The sequence below is a fragment of the Malaya genurostris genome, chromosome 3, assembly GCF_030247185.1.
Source record: "Malaya genurostris strain Urasoe2022 chromosome 3, Malgen_1.1, whole genome shotgun sequence".
Classification (NCBI taxonomy): Eukaryota; Metazoa; Arthropoda; class Insecta; order Diptera; family Culicidae; genus Malaya; species Malaya genurostris.
The window spans coordinates 242705105-242730219 of record NC_080572.1 but is presented as its reverse complement, the minus strand read 5'-3'; the positions used below and the strand labels follow the sequence as shown (position 1 = coordinate 242730219).

Below are 25115 nucleotides of genomic sequence, written 5' to 3'. Positions count from 1 at the left end.
GAACGCCGGGACTCAATCTCGAGCAGCTACGTAGCGTTCGTACTGCAGAGGAATACGCGTAACAAATGGAGCTAGTGCTACCAACGGAAGAGCCGACTCTTGAAGACGGCTGGAGGAACATAAGGTCCGCTGTGAGTAGCACTGCTGCAACCGTTCTAGGTACGAGGTTATCGAATCGAGGAAATGACTGGTTTAACTGCGAATGTCAGCAGTTGGTCGAAGAGAAGAATGCAGCAAGGGCGAGGATGCTGCAACACCGCACGAGAGCGAACGAGGCGCAGAACAGACAGAACACGGTTTTTCGGAGGAACCAGGAAGACCAAAATCGCAAAGCGATGGAACAGTTGTACCGTGCAAATGACACACGGAAGTTCTATGAGAAGGCGAACTGCTCACATTGAAGCTACACAGGCCGAAATGTGCAGAGATACCAGTGGTGACCTTCGAACGAACGAACGTGAGGTGATCGACAGGTGGAAGCAGTATTATGACGAGCATCTGAATGGCGAAGCACAGGATACAGAGAACGACACAGGAATCAATCTGAGTGCACGCTCAGCCGACGACAGATTCCCAGCCCCTGATCTGTCGGAGATAAGTGAGGAGATCGGCAAGCTGAGAAACAACAAAGCCGCGGGCAATGACCAGTTGCCAGGCGAGCTGCTCAAACATGGAGGAAAGGCTAGAGCGCTGCACTGGATGATTTCTTGGACTTGGGAGGAGGAGATTCTACCGCAGGAATGGATGGATTGTGTGGTATGTCCCGTCTACAAAAAGGGCGATAAGCTAGATTGTTGCAATTACCGCGCAAACACATTGCTGAACGCCGCCTACAAGGTACTCTCCCAAATCCTTTGCCGTCGTCTACCACCAATAGCTAAGGGCAGTACCAAGCGGGATTCACTGGAGCCCGCGCCACTACGGATCACATATTCGCGATAAGATAAGTACTCCAGAAGTGTCGTGAATACAACGTACCCACGCATCACCTATTCATTGACTTCAAAGCGGCATACGACACAATCGATCGAGAACGGCTATGGCTATTCCCGGATAAACTGACGCGATTGGTCAAAGCAACGATGGATAGAGTGATGTGTTACGTCCGAATATCTGGGACGCTCTCGAGTCCCTTCGAATCACGGAGAGGGCTACGGCAAGGTTGCTTTGGAAGGTGTGATTCGAAGAGCGAGGATCAACACGAGTGGCACGATCTTCCGAAAGTCCGTACAACTTTTTGGCTTCGCTGACGATATTCATATTGTGACACGTAACCTTGAGAAGATGACGGAAACCTACATCGGACTGAAAGCTGAAGCTAGGAGTATCGGACTGGTCATAAATGCGTCGAAAACAAAATACATGAGAGAAAGAGGCTCTAGAGAAGAAACACTACGCTTCAAACCACAAATATTGATAGACGGTGACGATATCGAGGTGGTTGACGAGTTTGTGTATTTGGGCTCACTGGTGACCGCCGATAATGACACCAGCAGAGCAATTCATAGACGTATTTTGGCAGGGAATCGTGCGTACTTTGGACTCAGAAAAACCCTCCGATCGAGAAAAGTACGCCACCGCACGAAATTGACCACCTACAAAACGCTAATTAGACCGGTTGTTCTCTTTGGCCACGAGACCTGGACTATGTTGGCAGAGGACCAACGCACCCTCAGTGTTTTCGAAAGAAGGGTACTGCGGAACATCTATGGTGGAGTGCAGATGGAAGACGGAACGTGGAGACGGCGTATGAATCACGAATTGCAACAGCTGCTAGGAGAACGGACAGTACGGACATGGAGTTCTTGAATCCAATCCGACTCGTAAAAGAAGAAGAGGAGCAAGGAGGATCGATCAAGTGGAGGGTAATCTCCGAAGCATCCGTGTCTTGAGTGGCTGGCGACAAGCAGCCATGGACCGAGTTATGTGGAGACGTATGCTTGATACAGCAACGGACATCCCAGGCCTATAGTTGTTAGGTAAGGTAAGGTAAAAATACGCCGCCGATATTTGTGGAGGATTTCAATATAGATGCTTAAAAACAAGATAATAATAAATTCATTGATTTCATAGACCTATTGTATCATTGATCAAACCAGTAAATTAATGTTTTCTTCATTGGAAGATTATGATCGGTTGTGATCGGTCCAGTATCTCATCCACGGACAACAGGTCAGCTTGGAAATAGATGACGGAAGTCAGCGGAATTCGTATTCAACTCGTCACTCTCCAACACGAACGCCTTCATAAAAGGTTCTTTTCAGAACCATCATTATTTTATAACTATTAATATTACTGCGTAATATTTAATCTAGTAATCTAGTAGTGCTGCAATGCAATTCACACAATCAATCAACTTACTGATATTCGGAAGTGTGAAGGAAGCGTGCCAATTTTATTCATATTCATGACATCGAGTTATGTCTCTGACATTACCCACCCGACTTTTTATCAAAACTTTAACAAGTTGAGTACATTATTAAAAATTGGAACAATCAGAGCTTAAAATAAATAAAAAAAAAAGCGGCGTAAAATAACTAAGTTCATCCAAAGTGAAGTAGATCAGGTGTCTTTTGTTAACTCATAATAATCTGCTGAGATGGATTACGCACCACGCATGACTTTTTGCTTCTAAGAAACAAGAACTTATAATTAGCGGAAAAGAATTTCCATATGAAGCGAAACAAGCTGATTTTCTTATGCGAGCTGAAGATATCAGAAAAAAAAATGCAGGCAACAGAAAGAAAACACGACGTAGCATAAGTTTACCATACGAAAGCCAACAGTTGAGCCGCAATAATGGCCTCTAGGGTTGCCAGCCGGAGCCGGCATTGAAATCACTACACCCGCTCTCTCGCTTGGCAATGGCGATCGTAGCACGCGATCGAGCACACCGACGCACCACCAACACCACACCCCACACGGGGGGAACCGCCAAATTGATCGTCCTAGTGCAGACACTGGCCTGCTAGGATCGATCAACCACACGATCGCCGCGTCAACCGTGCTTAAAACGATAACAGCCGAAGCTGTGCTGTGGTGCTGTGCCTATTGCAAACATCCGAAAGAGAAACAGAGAGAGCAAGAGAATTAACGCGAGAATTGGTTTTCAATCGGCTCTTGATGGTTCGTGTTTTGCGCCGGCCACTTGGTGTTGCGGCACTTGCGAAAAAGACATACATAACAAAACCGAAAAGCATGAAAGCATGCTTGGAAAGGACCGGTATGCATCGGGTTTATGCTTGCGGCAAGTCGGCGCAATGACTGCATATGGGTCTACCGTCGTTGGAAATCGCTGATAATATCATCGGCAACCTGCTGCGCATGCATGAACTGATCGCGTTTATATCGCTGTTTTACGCTCATTCTCTCGTTCTCGCTCTCCCCGGTTTTTCGGTTTCGTGATTCCTACCGTGTTGCGTGTTCGGTTCGGTTCAGTTCGGAGCCGACGGTGTTCCGATGGCGCAGAGTCACACTTTCTGCGCGATCAGTCCTTGCTTGACGTCGCCCTTGTGAGGTGCTACTCGCGCTCTCCCGGTTTCGATGGTTTTGTTTCTGTTCGATTTCATCGCCGTAGCTTGCTAAGACTAGATGCAATTTTTTTTTTCTTTCGCGCGTACGAGTGTTTTCCTTGTTTGTCCCACAGGATTATGTTAATTTCAGTTTCGGAAGTGTGTCCACAGAAGTAAACAATGGATCCGTGCGTAGCTTGATGGCAGTGCAAATTTGTTTATTGTTTATGCTATGCGTTTACCGCGTCCGGTGAAACTTCGAGAATGGCCTGACGCGAAGTGAAATAACAACAAACGAAGAAGAAGATTCGGTTGACATCTAAATCGATGTTATACGGGCGGTTTAATTTTGTTCCCAACAACAACAACAAGTGAAGTGGTTGTTCTAACTAGTGAACTATTTTTATTCTGTTTATCAAAGATTCCGACTGGTGGGGAGTGGAGTTTTGTGCTCGAAAATCGGATTGTGTTGAGTGAATGAAAAGATGTTTCGAAGGGATAATTCCCGAAGAAAAGTGTTTGATGATTAGCTAGTGAACACCCGTTAGTTGGATTAATTGGGAAGCTGCTCAGCTGTGTGTCGTGCGTTCGGAAGAAGCAGGATTAAACGCTCTGGCTGTCGAAATTGTATCGCTTCTTGCTGCTACGCGTCAAAATGCGACTGTCCCTGTGCAGGGCGGGCAGCACGAAGCAGCTTCTATGAGGTGCCTTAAAAAGAAGATGAGCCAGGTCTTCTCGCTGACCCAGAGATACAAGCGGACACTTCAAGTCATGGCGGCCGGCGTTTTTCTGATCTACATGACACTGGTACTGTACCAGAACGTCTACGGTTACAGCAGCGGCAGCAATGGACAGGTTAGCAGCGGCATTTTAGCAGATCATGAACAATTTAATTATAAGAATTCCGCGCCACTTGCGGACACACATTCGTTCTCAATCGAAGCGTTAAGTGTCAGCCAAAAATTTTAACATTTTTGCTCTCGTTTTTTTTCCATTCTTATCGATCCTACCCGTGTACCCGCGGCAGTCGAACTAACCATTCCGAATCACGCAAGTTCCGTGCTCGGATCGCGCATGTTTGGCGATCACCTCTTTTCTTCTCGTTTTGGTTCTGGTTGGTTTTTGCGCGGTCAGGCCTTGAACACACAATCAGGAGGAGCGAACTGAAAACAGAAAATAAAACAAGCACTGCCGACGGTGTTTTGACCGACTCCTTTTCGTGCGTCCTCTCGTGGGCACCCGCACCCGCAATAATGCCTTGCATATATTAATACAATTTTGGCCGGCAGCCAAATTTCCACGTGATCCAGATCGGCCACGGTTTTTGCGGTTCCGCAGCGATCTTTGCGGTTGTCCGTCCGTGAAGTAAATTAGTTCGTCGTTCTGGTTGATACTGGTCGGTGGTTTCTGGCTAGCTGGTTGAATATCGTATCCTCCACTTTGGCACTTGTTTGATTCCGACTAGCATCCCCCGGTTCACCGGATCAGGTCCGATGTGTTCCACTCATCGAACACCAACGGATTTGGAATGAAGCAAATGAAGTTTATTCCAATATTAGATCAGATGTCCTTATTAGTCTTTTTTTTTTGCTGCCGAGAAAAATAAATTTCTTACTTTTTCAAATGTCGTTTTCGCTTAATAAAACTGAAACTGCCCCAGAATAGTTTCATAAAACAAACACTTTTCACGAAACTGTGTTGGTTTCACACTTAGCAACGGGGATTTGAGCAAACCTGGTATAAAAAACTGGTTCGAAACTGACTTGATTTTCAGTTCAATGATGTTGAAACTAGGTCCGAAACTAGCTTCAAACAAACAGTTAGGGTGGAAACTGGGTTAGGTTCGACATCAAGTGAAAACGACATTTTGTAAGAGCAAATCGTATCCCATTTGAGCATTGGAATCGTAGTAGGCGTGTGTATTGGACGGAAATTATTTTGGTTTTTCTGTCAAATTTTTCTGGAACGGAGAAATATTTGTATATTTTTTAGTTAAGTTTCTTACTTTTGAAAGTTTCCGCTTGAACTAGTGAGATTTTATAATTACAATTAATATGTTGTGTAGCACGGTGCTGTGCTCAAACGGAAGCGTTGTCAAGTCTACACACTAAGAAAATTTCGCAGAATTCGGTAATTTTTTACCGAATTTTCAACAGCTGAATGTTCGGTAAATAAACGGATTACCGATCGTTCGGTAATTGCTGAACTGTCAAACAACTACCGTAAACTATAAACCAAATGGATCTTACTGATTGTTCGTTAATTTTTTGTTTGTTTGTTTTGCTTTGGTTAAAATTCTGGATTTTCGGATTTAAAAAAAAAATTAACAAAAACGAATGAAGAAAATTCCAACCTATTGTGGCTATGGTTTTATTCCACGAAAAAAGGGTCAAATGTTTTTCGGCTGACCGGAATTATGAGCGCCTTCCAAAACACTGCACAATCCGTCGAGTTCGCCAGAAATTACCTTCGAACGATTTGTGTAGGCAGCAAGTAGAAAAGTGATTTATTATTTTCTGCCTATAAGTAAAGTTAACATCTGTACCTCAATCCATTCGATGTACTCTTCAAGAATTTTTTTGTTTGGTTAATAAAAAGACAAAAAGTTTGACAGTTAGTATAACGACAATCAGTTTTCACAGAAGTTCGGTTGTTAAAAGATAATTCTACCATACGGACAGTATGGTTTTTACCGTACTCGGCGGCTGTTCAGATTTACCGTATGAATTGTATATCTATTTACAAAATTCTGTAACGAAAATTTACGTCAAACTGATCGTCCGGTAAAAAATTACATAATTATTGTAAAATATAACTCATGTACCGAAATATCGGTCATTTCTATAGATTACCGAAATTTCTCGTCCAAAATATTACCGAACAAAGGAATTAACTCTTAGTGTGTAATCCAGCGAATTATTCAATTTTTACACCTCGATCGGATTACATAGAAGCGCACTGGTCCATACTTTTAATTAATTGAATCTGTGTTGTGATGCGGTATTGAAAAGAAGAGAAATTAGGGGCCGTTGATAAACCACGGTAGAGGAAACTTTCATGAAAATCTACGTTTATCTCCGAGGAAGGGAAGGCGGTGTTTTGGCCGAGGCTTCCGTAATCTCATAATTATTTTTAAAATCCGAGAAAAAAAGGCGGGTGGGTAATGTTAGAGACATAACTGGATGTCGTGAATACGAAAACAACTGACATGTTCCTTAACACTTCCGAATATCAATTAGTTGATCAATTGTATGAATTATGCAAGCATTCCCCTTTTCCAGATTTTTCGCAAAAACAAAGAAGGCTTCACTTGATCTAGATTACAGTGAATTTCACACATCGAAAAGTGAAAAAATCAAATCAAACAGCTCTAGATTTGCACTAAACTGAGGATATTTCGTTTCGATTTGCGAACAACAAATCCTAATAGTTCTTTAGAAAACTTTTAGAGCCATTAGAACGGCTGATTTTGTGTAATGCTTTTTTCACCGTTGCTTTTTCACCAATGCAAATGACTGGCAGCTGTGACGTAATCGCTCTTGTCGGAAGCGAAACTAGCTTTTCAAACGACAAAAATTGTGGAACTCACTACGATACTAAACACTGTTCGGAACACTTTCTCGAACGATTTGTTGTACAGCAGCAGATATTTTGTTCTCTTCCTCAGAACGCGTTCTGATTGACTGGTGTTGACATGGGTCAAATGAGACAGGGTTTTCAATAGTGTACTATTGAAATACTTCAATGCTTTTTCTATACACGCTTATGTTGAAAAATTTCGATTCTATTGGTAGTTAGATTATATAAATCCTTTCACAGATCACTGAGCTATGAGCTTTAAAAATACGAGCAAGGCAAACGCGCCTTATCGGACAAAACACCTTATTATTATGGATCCCTTTGATACTCGTTTATACCAAAAATTTCAGAAAAGTTTAATTTTGAATTATTTGAGATTATGTCACACAACTGAATATTTTATCATAAAATTGTGATCATATTTCCGATGGCATGTATCAAAAATTATGTTGATTCGTTAGATACAACAAGAGATATTCACGATCAAAAACTTATCACTCTCTCAGAGGGTAAATTTTGAAAAGGCACCCCATAGTAAAGTAAGTCGTATTCACGACAAAAAATTCGAGATCGAACGAAAGATTGATTCGAAGATGGCAAATGTTTAAGGATCAAGAGTGATCCAAGTTTCCTTTTGTTAGAAAAAGTGTATATTACATACTTCATGTTTGATACGTATATCATAGATCTACACCCTCACCAGAAAAATGAAGATGGTACAATTTCTCGCACTTACAATGGGTATTCAATGATATCCAATGGATTTAATCAAAGTTAATTTTTAAGTGATGAAGGTGAAGGTTATAGGTAACAATAGTCGTAGATCTTGTACTGAAGAAAAAAGAATATTGTAGATTATTTCTTGGAAAAATATATTGATAAATTTGGCAATGTTCACCTTGGGCCAATAATATTAAATTGCGCATTCTAGCATGTTGATGTAAGGCTCCTGCTTTGAATAAATGATATACGAAATTACATTAAAAATCATTCCCGTTCCACACTATTCATTTAACTATATCACAAGCGCAGTCAGTTTTGTCATCGCTAAATTTATAAATAAACAGATAAATGTATGATCTTACACCGAAAGAAAAACGTGCAGAATAATTTGACAAGAAAGGTGCAGTTACCAGCTGATAACTTTGGTGGTATGACACTTTTTCCCATTACAATATGGGACAATTACACTCATGTGATGAAGCCGGTACTACACCTGCTGATTCCACCGAATTTATATGTTCAGTGAAACCAGTTTATCAAAGACGCGTTTACAATTTAATTGCAAACATTCTTTTTTTCAATAATATATGCCCAAACAAATGTAAAGCATTGTTTCATATTGAAATATTAATTTTGATCAATATTTCGTCGATGTTTGATGAAAAATTGCATACAGTATTAGTTTTTGATTTGTTATTACATATTAGAAAGTTTAGCTACACTGCTTCAGTGCATCTGTATTGGATTGCGCTATACAAAATAATCAAATTTGATCATGTTTTGTGAAAAAGCAGTTTTCCGAAAGAATAAAGAGTTTTTCAACAACATACCGTATATATTGCCTTCGGCTTCTTCGAGCAAAGGTTTCTATTTCGCTGGAATTTTAATAAATGGTATTGAAATCTTCATCTTGAATCAAAATCTGCGAGAGAAAATCCGTAATGTGTTAGTTACTGATGGAATGTGTGGTAGTGCAAGGAAAGTGAAACGAGACTATTTTTCACTAACAGTTTTCAGCAAAATGGGAAAGGTTTTGTTCAAAGTTTCTACTTTTCTTGAATTGGCGTTATAAGCAGAAACGACTGACTTGTTTCATTTTCAACTATAGATAGTTTTATCTGATCAACTTCGGAAAAAAGATGGTGGTACTTGTTTTTACGCACACATTATTGACATTACCTATACGCTTGCAAGGTGTCTTTCCCCTTAAGTTTACGAATGGACAATTTGAAAAAAAAAAATACAATCCATTTGCAATATTCGGGACTACACTGTTCCACAGCAATGATTACAACGGCTAATGTCTATTTTTTATTTTCTGTTCATATTTTTAGAGCTACACATTGCTCACTTGTCTATTCATAGCTATTTCATGTACGTTCTCAGTCGTCCAAGAACTTCAGTTAAAACAGGTCTCAAGATCTGCACGAGCAAACCGCAGCTTATATATAATTTTTCATTAAATACTGCGTCATTACACATTCCCAGTCAATAAGGCGGTTTTATCGTGAACGAAAGAAAAGGCTTGGCCGTAGAAATGCGAAATGAATTCCATCAGTTTGAAATAAGTTCAAGTGAATTTTCCTGGAATGCAAAGCTTATGATTGCTGAATGGTATTTTGGCCACCCCTTCGGTGCTCAAAGCAGATCGTCCAAAAAGCCATAATCGCTATTGAATAGTACTTGAACAAGTTTTCGTAAGTCTTCGCAGAAGGGACGGAGGAGTTAGAAGTACCTAATTTTGGACTACTTTTGCACTAGAAAAAATGACACCAGAGCCAACCCGATAGTCTAGTAATAACAAGTATATAACAAAACGAAGTTTTTGTAACTAGTACAGATATAAATTTGGTCTCGTTAGTAGTTACAATAATAAAATATTCTAACAAGTAACAAAAATAGAAAATGTTCAGATATGATATGTTGATTGGGAAGCCATTTGTTTTTGGTTCAATTTGGCTGTCAACACACGCCAGATACTGTGTGTAAGCTTTGTCCATATCTTTCGTTGGTGTGGCAGAATCATCATAAGTAATCTATTTTGTTAGAATATGATCTTATTACAATCAAAAGGTTTCATTACTTATTTCAAGGAAACCTAAATTACTGATGGTGCCGGAAATATAATACTTTTCGATATTAAACAAAACCAATTTCAACATGTATCTAATCATATTTTGTGCAGCTGAAAACGGTATGAACATAGCTTAAGGCAAGGATGGCTTTTATCGTATCAAAGAACGCCCACTAGCAACTCTTCACACGATTCAATCAGTGCCATCAAAGAGAGACGGATATCATCGCAGCAACAAAAAACCGGCATGGTTCATTCAACATAGAATAAACATCAGTGCGAGAGCGAATTTCTCTCGATGACCTGTCTGAGAATCAAAGGTTAGCTCGCTGCTGTGGGGATTCTCTCTGAAGCAACAAACGGTCGCTTATTCTCGTTTCGCGATCCGATGCTGTATGGGCAGTGGATAATTGCGATAGAATCATTTTACCATTGCCGCTTATTTTAACTATGTGCATTTAACCTTTGTATAAGTTGTGACTATGAAAATGTATGTGAATGCTCCACACAAGGGTTTTGAAATATTGCAACCTAGTATGAGCACCAGCACCAATCATTATCAGATTGTATTTTTTAGGGCCGTGAAATACTCAGAGTATGAAGTGTAGCGAAGAAATGTAAAAAATCTTCTACCGGATTGAAAATGTTGTATACAATATAGATAAATATCGAGCAGCTTCTGTCAAATTTTCGGCAATCACCAACACTGGCTCAAGGCTCTACTTACAATCTCAGGAAAACTGTCATTGTTGAAAAAGGCTAAAGCAGTTTCATCCGCTACTACTTGATGAATCTTCAAGAAAAAAACCTGTTTTAATCCACCTAGTGGTGTAATGATGCCTTTCTCATGTACATATAATATTGTGGTATTCTATTCAAACATTTTCTCTTCGATTTTTGAAAGAAAACAAGTGATTGTTTATGCATAACATACAGAATAAAACAGTGCTTTGATTACGTGAGCCATCCTTAAAAGAACGAAATGGGTTCACTATTATATGCACTTCCGGCACCGGAACCCGAGAACCGGTATAATCGAAGTCGGTTCGTACGGCCACCAACTAACATGACACACAAACTCTTCTAGCACGCACCCTATTACTCCGGATTCGGATTCAGGAATTCCGGATGGGACCGGAAGACCTTTCATTTGAATCTAAGTTTGTGGTAATCGGTCAAACCATTGCTGAGAAAAGTGAGTGAGATCCATTTTGGTATATATGACCACTATTTTCGGTACTTCCGGAACCGGATACCGGGAACCAGGATAGCCGGAATCGGCTTGTTTAGTTGCCTACTGATAATGACTATCGATTTGTGTAGTTTTAGGACCAGTTTAGAAAAAATTTCACGTTTTTTGTTTCGCCGGTTTAAGTGACGGTGTACAATATTGAACACACTTTACCCTATAATTCCGGAACCGGAAGTCGGATCCGGATGAAATTCAGAAATTCCGTATGGGACCACGAGACCTTTCATTTGAATCCTAGTTTGTCAAAATCGGTTCAGCCATCTCCGAGAAAACCTAGTGAGATTATTTGACACATACACACACACACACACACACACTCATACATACATACACACACACACACACACACACAAACATTGCTCAGCTCGATGAACTGAGTCGAATGGTATATGACACTTGGCCCTCCGGGCCAATTTTCACTAGTCGGTTTTTCAAGTGATTGCATAACCTTTCTATATGAGAAAGGCAAAACATCAGTTTGTTTAGAAAAATGTTATAACCAACCTGCTATTTCTCTTTTGAATTTGTGCTCTACGACTGCGAAGAAAACAGCCGCCAAAGAAGCATTCGCCCTTATTCTGAATAACGATGTATCGTTTTTTCGATCGTATTTCATTCGTATTCCCAATAACGCTAGCAAAATCAAAGGTAGCTAGGATTCGACCGAACCGTATTCAATCGAAAAACGAATACGTCGTTATTCAGAATAAGGGCGATTATTTTCCAACACGACAATGCAAGCTCACCTACATCGCGTCAAAATAATTTGTGCACGTTCATCCTCCGTATAGCCCTGATTTAACTCCCATTGACTTCTTCCTTTCCTCATCCGACAAAAATGCCAGTTTTGAAAAAAACCCTTGTTTTAACTGTTTATTTTTCAACTTTTCAAGCATGCTACGTATAACGAAAATTGGTAAAAACTACCCATAAAACGTACCTTAAACAAGACCATCGAATGTTACTACACTTCAGAACCCGATCTGAAACTAAAATTTTTATATACGAAAATCATTGTGATTCGATTTTGTCGTTGTCAATTCTCAAACAACAGACTTAGAACTGATACACTGATGAAGGTTATCAAAAAGCATGCCGAAATACTATTACCTGTGTCTGTTAATATTTCGTGACACTAATGGCGTAACAGCAAATAAATTTCTTAAACAACGGCATTAAATGAAATTAATTTTCTTTGAAAGCGATTCTTCGGTCAGATTCGGTACTGAAAAAAATGATTTTGTATTTTATTATAAATCGGTTAAAAGTCGGGTTCGCGGTTCGAAAAATAAATTGCAGGCTCGGATCGGGTACGGGTTTTTAATCTTAATTGGGTGCAAGTCGAGCTTGGATTTTATGTTTGCATCCTCGACCATCCCTACTGAATGGTAATATGTTCTTCACTCGAAACAGAAATCCAATGAGTGGGAAAACACTTCCAAATTAATCACCCTTATTCTGAATAACGACGTATCGACGTTATTGTTTGTCATTTTCGACTGTTTAGATTGAACAAAATTACTTTTTTCTATCAATTGAACTGTGTCGTAGTGCTACTCAAAATTATCTACTTGATAAAACATATTAGAACAAATTGAGTTATTCTACTCAATCATCTATCATCGTTATCATCTATTTGATGAAAAAGATATATCGTCGTTTTGTCCTGAGGAAGATGGGCATTTTTTCCGAAACGTCGGTGTGCCGCAAAAGAAATATTTTGTCCAACAACATTTAACCAAATAGTCATCTTCAAATAATTTTGAATTTAAAGCCGATTTAGTAGGTTTTCTGTTTTGCTTTGAATCAAATCATTTTTTTTTCACATTCTACAATCAACTGCTGGTTGCTGCCAGCACCAGTTTACGCAATCTGTCGACTATTTGACAGACCCTGCACGAGTGCAGTTCGGAGAAATTAAGATTGACGTCAAGTTCCTTCCCCGGGTAGAGTTCAATAAAGCGGAGCGATTTCCTCTTCCCTAAAAACGTCCGTTGTTGTGGTTGTTGTTGTTGTTGTTGTTGGTGTTGTTATCGTTTAACGACCATCAGTTCTGCTCGCTAACGATGATGATGATTGATCGTCGCATCATCGTCGGGAAGCGCGGTGGAAGCTGATCAAGCCTGCAAAACACCGCCATAAAATGAATTATAACAGTGCTACATCCTAAATGAATGTAAACAGCAAGCAACGCTTTGCAATGGTCAAATCGACAATTGGTCGAAAGCTGAGTCGTCCGGAGCACACACACAATCACACTCACAGTCACAAAAGCAAGGTAGCTCACGATCGCAATGGTGCAACAGCTTTGCAACACACACAGTCGGCTGAGGAGTTTTTTTGTTTGTTTTGTCGATGCAGCAGATTGGTTGATGTGGGAACAAGTGTTTCGTTAGAATCACGCCAAGTCTACTACGACTGCTACTTGCTCCGGATCTGTCAATTTTGCACCATTGTTGTTTTCAATGCTTATTGGTGGCTTCCTCAATCAATCAACTCAATCTGAATGATTGGTATCGTGAGACATACTTTTTGGGTTCTTTTGTTTGATTGGTTGATAGGGTAATTGTATCGATAGTCGTCTCACCAAATCATTTAGCTAATTACTCGGTATACAATCACAGGATTGCGATGTAATTGGAAGCACACAGGTAACCAATAAGCACATACTAATGCCGCATTATGACAGCAACTAATCGCAAATTGGCACTTCAATCGCTCTTGAGACTGAATTAGGACCGATTTCGGCAAAATATACAGAGTGCTCCGTCTTTGATGTCGGTGTGTAAACATTGAATAACTTTGAGATGAAAAAACCGATTTCTTGAATTGATGTATTTTTATTCAGTTTGGTTCTTTACCAAACTTTTTTTCTTTGGTAATGGTTTGCCATTACCATTCCGAGTATCTCGGGTGTTATATCGCCGATTTTAACACGATTGTTTGCCTTGAGCTCGTCAATAGTTTGAGGCTGGTCAGCGTAAACCTTGCCTGTCAGATAACCCCACAAAAAAAAGTTAAATCAAGTGATTGTCAGATGGTGCCTTTTTGCTGCCTTGTTTTTTCCGTTTAGTTAACACAATGGAACGAATGTTTTCGATTTAAAGTGTCACTATTTCTGTGCGTTGTTTCAGTGTGAAGCGATCCATGGCAAAAATTGTACTGGATTGACGTTTCCAAAACATATCTGTTGCAATCGCTCGGTTGGTAAATGTGAAAGTTATTAAGCTTCACAAACCGACATAAAAGCTGGAGCACCCTATAGTTGCTAATAAGTTACGGTAATTTTGAATGTATTGCTCAAATTGTTTTTTTTAGCACTTCGCAAAGTTCATGTGAATTTAAAGAAGCACCCCTGAAAAACAAGCTTAGAAACAAATTCAAATCAATCCACTTCAATTTGTTGCTCATTAGTTGCTAATTAGTTACGGTAATTTTTTATTTGTTGCTCAATTTTTTAAATTCCTTTTTGAGTACTTCGCTAAGTTTATGTAAAGTTAATGAAGCACCCCTCCCCAATAAGCTTGAAAACAAATCGACACCCAGAGGATTGTTTTTTTTGCTAATTAGTTTCTAATAAGTTACTGAATTTTTTGCTTAATATTTTTTGAGTACTGCGCTAAGTTTATGCCGAACTTCACACTCAATATATACACCGCTGGCTGACGCACTGAATGGGCAGCACTCAGTTTTTCAATTGAGCAACAAATTCCAAATTATCGTAACTAATTAGCAACAAATTATTCACTTATTTGCGGTATCATCGGCGATATATGCTTCGCTAATCGTTGAGATTTGACCCGCTCATTGAAAATACGACGCAAACCAAGACTCGGATGGCACTGAGGTATGGATGAAACATACTACACTGGAACCTCAATTTACGTGCAGAGCCGGGGGTGCGTAATTTAAATAAAACCTCGCGTTAATTCAACTACTTCCGATGCTTTAGCCCCTGAGGACCCCCTGAGAATGTTGAGAGACTATGGAAATGCTTAAGAGATGTTCCAAGATTCAAGAACTATTTGGAGTATTGTCCTTAGGAACTACACCTTGTCACAGCAAGAACTACAACGGCTAATGCCTGTTTCGTTTGTGGTTCATACTTTTAGAGCTACACAATGCTTACTTGTCTATTTATAGCTGTTCCCGGTAGGTTCCTAGTCGTTTAAGAACTTCGGTGAAAACAGGTCTTAAGATCTACACGAGCATTCAGCAGCTTATGTATAATTTTTCAATGCTTCAATGCATAGTCGTAGAGCTACTCCATGTAGTTTTTGGATGACCTAGAGCAATTAATGCACTTTGTTACAAGGCCTTTGTTAGCTTTTGGATGAGCAAATTTTCCTACAGATCTTATCACAGTATGTCAATTTTCTGTAAATAGTACTACGAGTACACATCGCATTCAATAGTCATATAAAAACGATTATATACAATATTTGCTTCCCAGATAAATCTTGGATGCCCACGACCTTAATTAGATTCTTTGAAACTGAACAATTCATTAATGTACATTTCACAATATTCAATTCCCAGAAGCATGCTAGATTGTTTTGTATGTGTATATAAATTGAAATTTCCTTCATTATACAAAAACCTTTTTTTACGCGATCATCGCGTAAATTAAATAAAAATTCGCGTTGTTTGAAATAAAACGTCGGATAAATTAAATTCGCGTAAATTGAGGTTTTTGTGTACGGTCAATACTTTCGAATGCAAGATTCTGACTTCGATTAGGGGTTGCTAAATCGAGACTGACATGTCGCGCGAATGCCGGATTAGAATAGATGTTAAAATATATTCCATCGAGGAGAATGTGCAGAAAGATTTGAATGCTGATGAATCTTAAGAGAGATGCATTGTGTTATTAGTGAAGATAAACTCAATATGGACTGGTCTATGATTTTACATGTACCATTCAAATAGGACCCTTCGATGAACTGGGTTTACCGTCAGTTGCAGTTCAATGATTAGTGGAACCGGAACAGTAAATCCGGTTAAAGAAATCATCTACGGAGTTCTACGGTTCAAGATTACTAAATAAGCGTTTTTTATTGATTTGTATGTTATTTCGTAATCCTGGGTTAATCTTCGTTATTAGTTCAGATCGGTGTACGTAGGGTAACGGCTCCCTATTTCATCTGAGCTCCTGTTTTCATCTCATCGCTTCACCTCATTACTTTGAACATGAATAATATCTTACAACGTACCTGAACCAAACTGTGGAATGTTTTAAAATGACTATTCAAGCTATTGTCACACTTTCTCATTGGAAGAAATGGTTTTAAATTATTCGGATGATCACTATTTCGCCCAATTACACTATTGTTGAATGTCTGTCAGCGGTATTCATAATTAGTAATGACTTCATAATTAGTAATGTTCACTTGCCACTTGTTTAATTAACGATTAAAAACTTCAAAAATTACCCGACAAGTAATAAAAGTCTTCCAAAAATATGAGATGAAAGTTTTTCACTTAGTTCACTGGATTGCGCTTTGTTTTCATCTCATTTGGTTTCGCAAAGTCGCCAAGTTTTCTCATAGTGTTACGGAAAAAATTGTTTTCCTTCTGTAAATTATCATCAACAAGTATTGTGCGGTAAAATTTCATTTTCAATCGAATAATATCAGATAAACTCAATATGGACAACAAATTTATGGCCACTGACCGTCAGCATATCGATACCAATTCATATGACTTTTGTTGCCATTTTCAAGTGAAGCTCCCAGAATTTATCGTCAGTTGAATAATCGTACTTAGTCATTTGAGGTTTTGCTTGTTCAGTTTCAAGTGCCAAGTAGTCTAGCTGCTTCATTGTCTTCGCTCTTGGTAGTGAGCAAGTTCGAATGAATAGAGTTATAAATGGAGTAAAGTAATAAAAATGTAAACTGAAGGGGGAAACTATAAATTTATGTGTATTCTATAATTCATATTTCAGCTATCTGGTTTGTCTTTCATCAATTATATTGAACCAATTCGAATGTTAACATAAACCTCATTTGAAGGCCGCTCTCACACTATTGAAAGAGATATTTTGTTACTTCAAAAGATCAACTGACGGTGGTTAAACTGAGCTTTGATTTGAAGAGAATCGATTGAAGAACTGAATGCCGCCGGTTCGGCTCGTCAACGAACGTTGTGTGTGTGTCAGAGTGTGAAGTTTACTGCAGTAGAGAGATGGTCAGTGTGTTTCACATTCGGTTTCAATTGAACTGAATGAAGTTTTACTGCACTGTCCGTGACATTAGTTTGATTATATGATTGATATTTACATTTCAATAAAACTGTTTCGGCCGCGAATGTTACCAGAAAGTGCGTGTTAAAGACTAATGAAATAAACATTGCGGTAAATCTAGCGGTACTGGAAAATTTAGGAAATCTGTATAAAATCTGTACTCTGATTTAAATCATTACACGAACGCCAAAATCTATACAATACAGATAAATCTGTATGAATGGCATCTCTGCTTCTGCATTTTGTTTTTAGAAGGGCTACTGCCTAAATAGTAATAATTATTGTTTTTTTTTCCAAAGTTCACCAAATTAACTGCACAGTAAAATTTTAAATTTAAAACGAAAGCTAACGAAAACGACCCAACAATTCTTAAACACCGAAATGATTCCAAACTGGTTCTGAAAATATCGTGTGTTGTCTTATAGTTGGCGTAAGGCCTTTTTTAAGAATAATTCTGACATTTTTGACCTGAGAGTGTAATAGTGCAATGTTTTGCTTTGATTGCTGTCGCCATTGCTAATTGATAGGATGCATAAAGGACCAACGATAGGATGAATAAAAATCCTTTGAGATGAAATTAGAAGCAGAGTGGTGTTTTGATGTGGAACACATCTTTATTTTCTATATAGGGGTGAAAATCAGAAACTAAAGGAAAAATACACGTAGAAATGTGGTCAGGTTTTAAACACTTACAGCTCAGTCTATTTTGTATCAATTATTAATATTATTTCATCATTTGATTGGAAATATTTCTAAGTTTCGATTTGAATGTATCAAGCCACGTATTTTCGATTATATATTATTGACATTTTTATTAGTAGCGAGCAGTGTCTTATTTTGTCTGCTAAAAATCTCCGGTATACCAGATTTTCCTGCCTAGACGACGATTTTGAAGGAGTAAGCGATATAACAAAGGGACCAATATCGCTCTGATTGGTCAATCGATGCAAAAGCGAAGCTGTTGGAAGCACGCGAATCTATAAATAGAAGCGAAATTATGGCTAACGTTTCAGTCCTACTCGTAGCATGCTAGAGGTAGGTTGTTGCTAGACAGCAAGACTAAAAGTGCCATAAAACGATTTGAAGCTTTAATTGGTATGCTCTGAACTTGTGTCATGCAAGCTCGGATGAAATTCCATGTAATGTCGTTTTCGCATGAGAAATTGACAACTAACCCAGGGTAAATTTTGAGTGCTTAATACCGCTGACAGACATGTGATTTCCTTACAATAACTTCTGTACAATGCTGTACAACGATGAGGTGACAGACATGTTTTGCTCACATAATGAATATACAGTGGAACGAAACAAATCAAAACTTAGCTTGATTTTCCAGCTCCGATAATCGATAGTATAGAGACTAAAAATTTTTGCGCTTTGTATTGTATTCTTAGTAACTGATTTATGGCAGATATAATCAATGCTTCTCTGAATTATTAAACTAGTTTTGTGTGTGAGTGCTTATCGGATGACAGTTTCACTCAAATCAAATTTTATGGTTTTAACACGTTTGTTCTGGGATACAGAATTTGTTCCTTCATTGTTTAAACGTAATTAGCATTAGTGAAAATTGGATCTCCATAATTTTGATGCTCTACAGTAGCATTCACTGACATCATATAAAAAAAAGAAAAAGGAGGAAATATGAAAGGCTTTTAGAACTAATTTTCGGAACACTAGCACTATTTTAAACCATGCCCACTTTTCAAAATCCGTGTTCAGTCATAATTCCTTTTTTACCTCATATTCACAATAAAAATAAGAGTGCATAAACTTTTAACATTGACCCTTCAAAATTGTAAATAAATCTAAGATATTCTTAGTATGTAACCATTAAAAACGGCATGGCACACACATATTCCAGAAAAAATGTTATGTTAAGGATTATGTTTATCATAATGCTGATTTTAAAACCTTCTTGAATTTGAAATCATTCCGAAATAGATTTGACATAGGTTTGATACTTCATTTTTCTTCATAAGTCTTATGAAAAAATGGTACACTAGGCTGGAATATAATCTCATAATGGTTTTATTAGGATTTTGAGGTGTTTAAAGTTGCTATGCTATATTTATGAAGTAACACTGAAAACTACTACAAGTAGTTATTAAATTGAATTCGTGTTCTGCTTCAATTTACCCACACCGAAAAGCATGTTTTGTTGTTCTCGGCATTAAACTCGATGATATAAGACAAAGTAATTAGAATGTTTAGAGTTCCCATAAGTGAATATAGGGGACCAATGTGATAAATAGAACTTCGATTGGTCATCAATAAACAGAATGATTACACAATTGGTTTAATAATGTATTGGATATGATAAATATCATTTGTTATTACCACATGTTTAAGTTTTTAAATCCATATCAACAATACATTTACTTGTTATTGAATAGAAAACAATTACTCAATAGTGCTGATTTTATGTACTAATATGAATATATTGTTTCCCATATTTGTATTTCAAAACTTCACCAAATTTATCAACATTTCTTGGTTTGACTACTTTTTGAAAATGTGCTAAAACGTTGATAAATGCCCAGAAGAATATTGTTTCATGAGTTCACCATCGCTCGTCAATGGCGCTGGTAGCAGTAAACAGTGATGTGATTTTGCATAGCACAACGATGAACGACCGTGGTACGGAAATCACCGTTGTATCATCATGCTCGCGTGATACCACCGTGATTCAGGGTGACAGACATGTGATTTCATGGTGTACAGACTGATAATGAGAAAAAGATTATCGCTTGAACCGAAATCGCAGAATGGTAGAGAAATTTAACGCTATAAAGCTAACTGCTTGCATGCAAAACTTGAACACAAGCTTGGCGAAGAGAAGCTTATGGCGTTTTCGTTTTTAATTTGCACTACACCGGTGCAGTGCTACACTGAGGCATGAATGAACGAACAAAAATGACGAAAACATAAACAGTAACCATTGACTACAATAAACGATTCCATTGCACAGAGCTACACCAAACTTTTGATGAGTGCTACACCAGTGGTATCGGTGCAGAAAAAGTGTAGCACTGGTGTAGTGCAATTGGTAAAAACGAACGGTTTCAGTGCAGCTTTCGCTACACCAGTGTAGTGCAATTTAAAAACGAAAACGACATTAAATATCGAAATCCGTATCGCAAGTATGTACAAAGATATAATTGCATACATTTGGAATATTGGTGTAATTTCGTCGGCTATAAAAAATGTTCGGTGTTGATTCCTAATCAAGATCAATCTATGAAAACTCTCGTGCAATTGCGGATTCAAAAGTGTGACGATTGATTGAACTGTTTGATTGTAAGCAAAGTCCTGGCATTACATTCCTTTTGTGGAATTTGGCCTTTCTGTTTCAACAGACTTCGCAGCCGATTCTTAGTGTACAGAATCATTGCATGGATCCTACTGACACTAAGAATCCTTCCAGGTCGGGGCTCGAACATACGACAACTGGCTTGTAAGACCAGCGTCCTATGCATTGAACCGCCAACCCGGGACAGTTTGATTGTAGATCATTAGAAATTTTGATTGCCCTGTTCCCCACATCAATGGCTCGAACAACCGCATGGGGCTGATCCTTGAAGTTTTTAGCTGATTTCTTTTTTTGAATATTATTTTAAACTCCAAGGAACGTGAATCAATTTCCAATGTGGAACAAGGCGAATTAAGCAGAAATATGAAAAAATCATGGTGATTTAGTGGCTAAATCAGGCTTTTAAGGTACCGTCCTTACAAATGAGATGAAATAGGGAGCTCTTACCCTAGTTTACACAAAGAAAAACCATATTTTTTCGGGAATTATTTACGTGTGATTTTTGCATTCATTCGCAGAAAGTTTCCTTTTGAAAGTGAATCTTATCTAAATATCTCGGCCAAGAATGCAAATATTTACCTTGATAAACCTTTCGCCATCGTCACTAATCCTCGTACTCGTGTTATCAATTCCCACGGTTTCCGTGCAGTATTATTTGCTCAAATCAGACCTCCAATCCCTTCCAGTTGCAGTTCGCCAGCTCCGTCCGTTGCGTTGGTCGCGGTTATGGTTATCAAATCAAATAAACATTCCAATAAAATGCAATTATTTCGTGTGTCCCGCTCTCCGATTAGATCTTCTTTTTTTGCGTCTGTTGTTGTTGTTGCTCTCTCAGCGATTTCTTCACTGGCAGCCGGACACTGGTCGTCGTCCGTTTCGGGTGAAAATTTATTGAAAAATTATTCAAATATCCACACTCAAATTGTTTATTTATGATAACGAACTTACGGCTATGGATTGTTTTTTTTTGCCGGCTGTGTCCGCGCGTGTGCGTTGCACTGCTGTATGTGTGTCGTATGTTTTTTTTTTCTGCCGATTTCGGTTGTTCCCGGCCACAGCACTTGGTGTCTACTGGAGTGTCATAGTTGAGTTGCGTTGAGTATAGGATGTGTACAACGAAAACAAAAGAATACACACAGACACGGACCCGCAATTTGTTCGACCACTTGACAGCTACTTCAAGTTAAAGGTCGAACGAGTGTCAGTGGGGCTCGCCAGGGCAGCATAAAACGAATCGAGTCGGGCTACTTCGATGGGTAATTGTTATTTATTTGGACAGTTTTTTAGCGCTCTACGAAACTAGCTTCCAATCGAAAAGCTCGAAGACAGTATTTTTTTCTATATTATTCAAAGCGTAATTGCTATTAATGGAGTCCATTTTACTGCTTGTACACCATCATGCTAGAGAACAGTGATCTCAGAATACAAATCAACCGAGCAATTTGCTGCTGTGCGCGTATCATATTTCCGTCGATCCGAGCGCGTTACCCCGTCCAAACGAGATCTGGTAACGACATCTCTTTCAGAAAACAAAACTCAAAAGCCCCAATTAGCCTCAACTCGCGCTACGGCTCTCTCCTTCCGCTCGGAATCTTCTCCGTCGCGGTCGCTGGGGCCGGGTGCTCCCAACCGATGGTGCTCGTTTAGTGCCCTCTCAGAATATGTGTATTTCTGTCCAAAATGGCTCTCCTAAAAGCTTCCGCTAATTTTCCAATCAAGCCCACTTGGAAACCTGCTGCTACAGCATCATGATCACCATCATCATCAACAACAACAGCAGCAGCATCAATAGCAAGCAGATCAACAAATCTAGAACAGAATCCAGAAACTGGTCGGTCGCGTTTACCACCGACTTTAGGCCGGTAGGAGCTAGGCAAAAATCCTAAAACCGACGAAACAGAAACAAAACAAAAACCGTCAGTGCGCGAAGCGAAGCGAAGAAGGAATAAAAAAAATTGAACCATTTGCTTGAACTTTACTCAAATCCGCTCAAGTTTCTTTAAGCTTCGCTGATTCCAACCTGAATCCCCATTAAACGCATCATTTTTCTCGCCTCGGTCCGGTCTGGTCTGGTCCGGTCCAGTCGGTCTACGTCGCATTCGGTGCATATGCGAATTTCGCAAACTAATCTTCGGGATGACGACGATGATGATGCTGATGCTGATGCTGATGCCGATTGAGCTATCTCTTTCGCTCGCACGCGTCCCGGACAGGAATTTCCACCGTCGGGTCCTCGTTTCACCAAATGGTTGTGCAATTCGAGCTACGTGTCGTAATTACCCTTGGGCAATTATATCTAGGGATCGATAATCATTGCTTTGGGTGGGTTTTTACCAAGATTTGCACCTTTTTTTTTGTTGGGGTCCGGGGTACCTAACCGAAACATGTGCCAACTGCTGGGGAAGTTTTTCTATTCATTTTTGAACATATATTTAAAGAAAACTTTTTATAATTGGATGAACTACCAAATTCAATGGCCACCGAAACTTCTTTCTAAATTTTCATACTCAGAACACTATTCAAATGATAATTTGATCGAAGATCTGTTTTTTGACAGTCTTACCTTAAAATTATCGAAATAGCGGAAGAGAGTATGTAAGGTGGTTTAAAATTTTTCAGAGCAGTAGGCTGATTCTAAGGATCTTTTGCAAACGAAGCTTTTTAAACATTTAGTCACCTAGTAGGCCTTTGCCATTATTTGATTTATTGTCCCAATGTGTCATGGCTTGTTCAAGTTTCTGACTAATATCGTTTTCGTTTGAAAAAAAAACTGAACCCAGGGTAGTGTTCTCGAACAAACACTTTTGATTTCGCACTTAGCAACGGTGTTGTGAGCAAACCCGATATAAGAACCAGGTTCGAAATTGACTCACATTTCAGTTCAATAACGTTGAAACTAGGTTCGGAATTGGCTACAAATAAACCCAAAAACAATCAAAAAGATTAAATTTGATCAGTATCTAATGAGAAACACAGTTCGGAAAAATGACATGCCAATTCAATCGCGAAAAAGTTACCACATAGACGGGATTCGAACCCGTAGCTAGCCTGTTCCTATCCGGGGAAATCGTTTTGCCAATTAAACTACCCTTCATGTGAAACACACATGAAGAAACAACTAAGTTTTACCGAAGAACCGAGCATGCTTCGCTGTGCTCGGACGCTATGCCGTTCAATTATAGTCAGATACTAATGGCAGGGGCGACAATTTTCTCCGTCAGCAATCACTCTACACGTTGCATCCCAAGTCTATCTGCTTTGCCGTCAAACGCTGATTTGAGATTTTGGCGGCTACATCTACAAGACTAAAAGCAAACCGTTGAGATACTTCAGATGTTTCCATTACCAGAGTTATTCTAGTTCTGTTTTCATAACATTTTGCAAATATTAAACCGTTTCCGCTGAATTTCAATCATCGGTGTAACACTTAATTCTCAGTTTTGAATTTTAAAGCATCTTTTACAAGTTTGTCGATTTTTATTCTTATTTTCTTTAATACTCTAATTTCAAAATTATATTTTCAATTTTTCGTTTGGAAAAAATTTTTAATTTTGAATTTCAATAATACATATTAAAATCTTAAATTTTGACAACATAAACTTTCAATTTTCGAATTTTACCCTTAAATCAACAAATTTTTATCGTAAACTTTCACTTTTGGTCTTTATTTTTAGTCTCTGGTTTCTATTATTACTGATTTTGTCTTCAGCTTTCAACACTTAAACTTTACTCCTTCATCTTTAATTTTTAATGTTGAAAATTAAATTTTTAACCAGAAGTCTCACACTACTTTTTTCTTCTATCTTCCAAACTCAAACTCAGTGGCGTCTTTTGACAAAATTTTTGTGTTGTGCACTACTTTTGTGGTATAATATCAGATGTAACAATTGATGGTAAGTGAAAACTAAAAATTGAGGAAAGGATATTCACTTGTGGTTTTTTCAATACAACGAAATAACGATATACATTCGGATGGGATTTTTTGTTAACAAACTTTTTTCGTATCATAAATATAATAGAATAATTCTATTCTATCCGTCGAACAAATCTGTCAATAACTACATAAATAAAACCGCTTCGACGTTGCAACTGAGACAGCATTTGGTTTTTATCTGCCATAAGCATAAGCCACTGCTGTCTCTCCTGAAGGTCTCCATACAAGTTTTCACAGAGCCAAACGTGTCAGAAAGAACAACAAATTTCAGTGCCGAGCTGAGTGATTCTTTTTCTTCTGGAATCTGTGCAGTATCTCATGTGCACAAAAAAGACACTAACACAGTGACAAGAGATACGTGAAATTTTAAATTGGATGTATATGAGATAATTGAATGGGATGCAGTGATTTCCTTCAATTTGACCAGTTGTGTAGTACACGAGATTCACATGAGGACGAGACGCCACTGCTCAAACTTATAGTTCAT

The 25115-nt window shown here is 38.6% G+C and overlaps 1 protein-coding gene across 1 annotated transcript in view; it reads left to right on the top strand.

The window, feature by feature from the left end:
- The first annotated feature begins 3452 nt into the window (after nucleotides 1–3452).
- LOC131438878 (fringe glycosyltransferase) overlaps nucleotides 3453–25115 on the top strand; it is a 391338-nt gene continuing 369675 nt past the window's right edge. Inside the window, exon 1 of the mRNA XM_058609257.1 lies at nucleotides 3453–4367. Within this exon, the coding sequence (XP_058465240.1) occupies nucleotides 4212–4367 (156 nt within the window). The 5' untranslated portion in view covers nucleotides 3453–4211. The remainder of the gene's footprint in view (nucleotides 4368–25115) is intronic.